Source organism: Ictidomys tridecemlineatus, chromosome 11, assembly GCF_052094955.1.
Source record: "Ictidomys tridecemlineatus isolate mIctTri1 chromosome 11, mIctTri1.hap1, whole genome shotgun sequence".
Taxonomy (NCBI): Eukaryota; Metazoa; Chordata; class Mammalia; order Rodentia; family Sciuridae; genus Ictidomys; species Ictidomys tridecemlineatus.
Genome location: NC_135487.1, coordinates 1,256,182 through 1,262,747, shown reverse-complemented (window position 1 = coordinate 1,262,747; position 6,566 = coordinate 1,256,182). Strand labels below are relative to the sequence as shown.

Below are 6,566 nucleotides of genomic sequence, written 5' to 3'. Positions count from 1 at the left end.
AGTGGGTAAAGTCAAGCCCTGTGGCAGGGGACTCTATAGAGAGTGAGGTGGCCCTGGGCACCATCTGTCGATGGCACAGGAAGGGACCTGAAGCCACATGGTCCTGGCTTCTCTGGCTCTGTTCTCTGGGTCCTGCCTTGTCTTTTTTTCCCTTTTTGTACCAGGGATTGAACCCAGGGGTGCTTACCACTGAGCCACATCCCCAGACCTCTCATGTTTTGAAACAGGGTCTTGCTAAATTGCCTAGGGCCTCGCTAAGTTACTGAGGCTGGCTTTGAACTTGAGATCCTCCTGCCTCAGCTGCCTGAGCCATAGAATTACAGGTGTGCCTCCGTGCCTCGCTCTTCCTCCTTGTCTTGCTCAGGAGTTTAGTTTTGAGCCAAGAATTCCCCAAGTGAAGCTCTGGTCTAAAGCAGCCAAATGTTTCTTCACAGAACGACCCTGGGAAGGGCCAAAGGCTGGGAGCTGTGGGATGGTTTGAAGAGGCCCCTGCTCTGGTTGGGCAGGGGAACCCACACCTTAGGAATGGGGAAACGGCTCCATAGTTCCTGTGGGACGTTGCAGGCAAGGTCTGAGTAGTTCAAAGCCAGAGGGAGACTTTCCCCTCTTCCCACATTCAACCCAGTCCAGCCCCAATCCCTGGTCCTTCACATTAGACACCCCAGGCTCAAGCAGGGCCAAGCTGCAAATGCAAAGGATGACCCCACGGCTCCTGAGACTTTATTTCCCTCACTAGCGATAGCTTAGCCTGCCTGACACTCTCTGGGACTTCCACTTCTTCAACAAAGCCAGAATTAGAAGCAGCTTAGTTACAATGCTCCTGCTAATGACGTAATGGGCACAAGGTGGGGGGCTGTTTTCCCTCTACTGATTGCACATCCTGAGAAGGACTGTGCTGAAGAATATCATTGCCATCACCACCATTATCATCACCATCATCACTACCACCACCACCACCACCACCACCACCATCATCACCACCACCACCACCATCACCATCACCACCACCACCATCACCACCACCATCATCACCATCACCACTACCACCACCATCACCACCACCATCACCACCACCACCATCACCATCACCACCACCACCACTACCATCACCATCACCATCACCATCACCACCACCACCATCACCATCACCACCACCACCACCACCACCACCACCACCATCACTACCACCATCACCACCACCATCACCATCACCACCACCACCACTACCATCACCATCACCACCACTACCATCACCATCACCACCACCATCGCCATCACCACCACCATCATCACCATCACCACTACCACCACCATCACCACCACCACCACCACCATCACCATCACCACCACCACCACCATCATCACCACCATCAGAATCACCACCACCATCACTACCACCATCACCATCACCACCACCATCACCATCACCACCACCACCACTACCATCACCATCACCACCACTACCATCACCATCACCACCACCACCACTACCATCACCATCTCCACCACCACCACCATCACCACCACCACCATCACCATCACCATCACCACTACCACCATCACCATCACCATCACCACCACCACCACCACCATCACCACCACCACCATCACCATCACTACCACAACCACCATCACCATCACCACCATCACCATCACCACCACCACCATCACCATCACCATCACCATCACCACCACCACCACCATCACCATCACCATCACCATCACCACCACCATTACCACCACCACCATCACCATCACCACCACCACCATCACCACCATCACCATCACCATCACCATCACCATCACCACCACCACCATCACCCATAGCAACTGAAGCAAGAGCAGTGGCCAGCATAAGAGGAGCAGAGTAGCTTGGGAAAAAAAAGAGTTGTTTTCGGCACCATGTATTTGCAGTGTGATCAGTAATATGGGCACAGTCTCAGGCAGAGAAGGATAAAGGAGTGTAGGAGGGGGACGGAGCCCTAATCTGGAACTCTGAACTCACCCGTGAGCCTTGGGAAGCCCCAGCCACCATAAAACTGGGTGGTGCTGATAGGAGGGTTTGACAGGCCTCTCTGAGCCCTTGCAACCTTCAGGAACTGCAGAGATCATTATCCCAGTCCCCAGTTCTCCCTCTTACCACCAGAAAGCCCTGGCCATAACGCAGCAGAGGAAGACTGAAAGGTGGCAGGTCGGCGGGAGCTGCCCGGGGACCCGGAGCCCTGGGATCCCTGGGTTTCCTTGCAGTTTTTATACCGTGCTCAGAAGCCTCTCCCTCAAGATCTCCCACAGCTGCCGACCATCAAAGTGCCAAGAAAAGCCATTCCCACCAAGTGTGGCTAAGAATAAAGACCCCCTTTCTGCCCACCCTCCCTGCTCAACCTGAGGGCCAAGGGAAAGCCATGTCGCTCCATGGAAAGTGGAACAAACATCCACCACAACCCACCCCACCCACGGGGTGAGGCTGAACAGGGTGGCGGGGCCAGGGCTGGTCAGCTGTCCTTCAGCCGCACCTGTGTCCTCGGGTCCCAGTGGGAGCCGAGCCTCCAGCCCCACCCAGCCCTGGTGAGGTAGAAGATGGTAGTGGAATAACCTCAAAGAAACCCCCATCATATTTAAACCTCTGAAATCGAAAGATGTGAAAAACCAGAAAGCAGAGAGGAAAATGACATATTCCCTACAGGGGACACCCATTGAGTGACAGAGGGTGTTTTATCCGGAACCACACAGGCAGCAGGACAGTGCCTCTGGCACTGCGGTTTTTCAAGTGCTAAAGGAAAGGGTGGATTGCAATCAGCCTTGGCCAAGGTGCCCTCCCAGGGCGGAGACCAGGAGAACTCGGGAAGTTGCTGCTAGCCAGGGAGGTTCTCTGAACACGGAGAACCGCAGGAGGTGGCTTGGGACTTCCGAGAGGAAAGGAGAGCACCAGGTGGGTCAGATGGAGGGAAGTACTGTAGACTCCTCTCGTGAGCTTCTTTAATCGCGTTTAGTGGTTGAGAAAAAAATTCTAACACCTCTGAGGCTGTGCTCAGTGTACACAGAAGACGAGAGGATGGTATTTTCAAAGTGGGGAGGCCAAAGCATCCTAGGCAGAGGTGGGAGTTTACACATTACTCCAAGTGATAAAATGTCACTACCTGCAGACGGTGAGCCCATATGTTCACACACATACAGGTATGCATACTAAGACGCCTAGGGCACTCCCCCCAACACCTACACCAAGAAAAACACTAAACACCCCAGCAGCGGATCAGCATGGACTAATGAGAAATGTTCCCAACCCCCAGAAAAGTGAGAAGCAGGAATGAGACAGGGACAAGCCAAGCCCTAACAGGGGAGGGGACATCAGGGACATTTCAGTTAACTATAGGCTGTCTAAACACACCAGGTAAAAGGCAGAGATCAAGACTGGATCCAAAAAAAATCACCCAACTTCGCTCTGCCTTCCAATCCACCAAAGGCTCCGCTCAAATACCGCATAGGTTGACGCGGAGATGGTGTACAAACCTGGACGTTCCACGCGGGCAAACGCCCCTTGTAGACAAAGTGGGTTTTTCCATTCTTGCTGCGTTTCTTGAACAAAGTCCCGTTCGTTTTCCCTTCGCTCTGCCTCTTCCTGCTCCCAGTACCACCCCCGCCTGCCGCCAGCCTGGTGCACCACCATGGTATGCGCCTCTCCCTTCTGTCTTCGTAAAAGACACTCCTCTCTAAACAGGCACATACCCATGTGCTCCGTCCACATGAGCCTGGGAGAGTGCCTTTTATTAAAAACCAAAAGAAGAGGAGAATATAGAACATATTTTAAGAATGCCTCTGAGTTCTCCATTTCTTTTCTCAATAACATCTTGGGAGAATTTCGCCAAGTCCACGTGGAAATTTTCCCCTGGTGCCTAAGTTACTCAACCGTTGCTCTCAGCTTTGCCCCCACTCTTTTGCCCCCAAACCAGGATGCTACAAATATCCCTGAAAGTAAACACAAACTGAAAAGGTACAATCACCACACAGAGTGGGCGACAGCGCCCTGGGCCCTTGCTCTGCGTTTACAAGGCCAGACAGCTAAAAGGGACACAGCCTGGCAGATGGCACACCTTGGCAGATGGCACAGTGGGGAGCAGAAATGCCATAAGTTTAGGGCTCTCTCTCCACAGGCCATCAATCACACAGGGTCCACCCAGGTGAGGGCTCAGGTAGGGCAGCGTCCTGCCTGTCCCTTGCCCCCTGCCCCATCTCCCAGACCCCCGATCCCCAGACTGTGGTTCAAAACCACTGAATCGGGCTCTGGCCCGAAATTCAGGACCACCTGCAGGTGTGTCTAGCCTCGACCCCCAGCCCCGGGCTTTCTCGGGCGGCAGGGAGGGGATGTGGACAGACCCCCTCGACAGCCCCGCTGCCCAGGTCAGAAGAGACTCTGTTGCTGCCGAGAAGGAGCGAGAACTCACGCCGCCGAACACTCCACATTCTGTCATTTATTGGACACCCTGCTCGAGCGGCAGGTCAGCTCACTTCCCAGGAGGGCCTTGCCACCGGCCGCCCCAGGCGCAAGGCCCTTCCTTCAGAAGCATCTTCTCTGGACCACGGATGTCCCAAACTCCTTGAAGTCCGCGGAGGTGACCCACATCTGCTTGAAGCTGCTCAGGGAAGTGACGATGGAGGCCCCGATCCAGGTGGAGAACCAGCGGTCGGGGGGGGCCGTGATCTTGATGGGGGTGCCTTTGGAGGCCAGCTGCTCCAGCTCCCGCAGCAGCCGGTCGTCCAGCCCCTGGAAGAGCGTGGTGCCTCCCGACAGCACAATCTCCCCAAAGAGTGTCTTCTGGATGTCCCCGTCACACTTGGTGATGCTGCTGGAGGCCATCTTCGCCAGCCCCGGGTTTTGGGTGCCCAGTTGCTCGGGGGAGAACAAGGCCTCGGGGGCCTGGTACAGCTGGTCCCCGATGTAGATGACATTCCCGTCTGGCAGCTTGTACTCTCTCAGGACCTCCTCTGGCCGCCGGCAGAGCTCCTTCTCAGGCTCCAGGGCCACGTAGCACAGCTTCTCCTTGATGTCATCCACCAGGGCCTTGTCCAGCAGGCACGGGAAGGTCCGCCCGCTGGCCAGGAGGAGCCGGGTGAGGAGCTCCGTGACGTCCCTGCCTGCTACGTAGAGCTTGGTGACCGCGTGGGGCAGGGAGTAGCCCTCAAAGATGGGCACGGTGCAGGTGACCCCATCCCCGCTGTCCACCACGAGGCCCGTGACGCAGGCCGAGGCGTAGAGCGCCAACACCGCCTGGTCAGACAGGTAGAAGGCGGGCACGCTGAAGCTCTCGAACATCACCTCGGCCATCTTCTCCCGATTCTCTCTGGGGTTCAGGGAGGGCTCTGTCATGAGCACGGGCTGGTCACTGGGCTTCACGCCCAGCTCCCACTCGAAGAGGTGCCTCCAGAGCTTCTCCATGTCGTCCCAGCCCGTGATCAGGCCCCGCTCGATGGGCGAGCGCAGGTGCAGGGTCTCGTGCTTGTACAGGGCCTCCTCCCCCACAAAGTACTTCTTCTGGTTGGCTCCCGGATTGGGCGTCTTGAATTTGGGGTGCCCCACGATGGAGCTGATGACGTGGCGGGGTCCGATCTCCCCTGACAGCCCTGCTTTGCAGAGCCCAGATCCATTGTCGAAAATAACAGCTGGAGACTCTAATATGTGTGGGTTAAACATGTCTGCAGCATTCTCCTCTGGGCGTCACCAAAATAAAGACCGAACCCTGGGGGCCTCTTTGAGTCACAGCAGGCTTTCCAGAAGGAAGCTCCTGGGATCCCACTGTTCCTGGGGGCACCTCCCAGCCGGGCTAGCAGGTCACCCACAGAGCCTGGGGGACCTCCATCCTCCACTGCGCCTACTTTCCCACCAAGTGGCCCCGCCTGCCAGGGCCTTTCCAGGAACCTGTGCGTAGGTAACAATCCAGCCAAGGCAACCATTGTCCACGCAGCGTCAGAGCCCGGGGGCGGGGCTCTGGGCCTGCTGCAGGGGAGACACCAAGGGAGGAGGGGGGGGGCCTGGGCCGGGTCCATAAGCCCACCGACCCACAGCTGAGGCCTCACCTCCAAGCCAGCCAAGGGCCCAGTGTGGGTGCTCCCTCCTCCCACCTTGAGCAGTATGCAGCCTGGCACTCCTCCTCTCCTCCTGCCTTCCCTCCCTCCCTCCCCCCATCCACACCTCCCTCCCTCCATCCATCCACCCCTCCCTCCATCCACCCTTCCCTCCATCCACACCTCCCTCCCTCCCTCCCTCCCTCCATCCACACCTCCCTCCCTCCCTCCCTCCCTCCCTCCATCCACACCTCCCTCCATCCACCCCTCCCTCCCTCCCTCCCTCCATCCACCCCTCCCTCCCTCCATCCATCCACCCCTCCCTCCCTGTTTTCCTTTCCTTTATCTTTGTTACTGGGGACTGAACCCAGGGGCATTCTTCCACTGAGCTGCATCCTGGGATCTTTTTATTTTATTTTCTGAGACTGTCTTGCTAGTTGTCCACACTGGTCTCAAACTTGTGATTCTCCTGCCTCAGCCTCCTGAGGAGGCTGGGATTATGCGTGTGG

The 6,566-nt window shown here is 56.6% G+C and overlaps 1 protein-coding gene across 1 annotated transcript; it reads right to left on the bottom strand.

Moving 5' to 3' along the window:
* Nucleotides 1–4,550: 4,550 nt before the first annotated feature.
* Actrt2 (actin related protein T2) lies at nucleotides 4,551–5,826 on the bottom strand. Its single transcript, XM_078027875.1, has one exon. The coding sequence runs from the start codon at nucleotides 5,684–5,686 to the stop codon at nucleotides 4,553–4,555; it is 1,134 nt and encodes a 377-aa protein (XP_077884001.1). The 5' UTR covers nucleotides 5,687–5,826; the 3' UTR covers nucleotides 4,551–4,552.
* Nucleotides 5,827–6,566: the final 740 nt, after the last annotated feature.

Bases quoted from the DNA above. Each gene is read 5' to 3' on its own strand.
- Actrt2 (XM_078027875.1), bottom strand. From the start codon at position 5,686: ATGTTTAACCCACACATATTAGAGTCTCCAGCTGTTATTTTCGACAAT.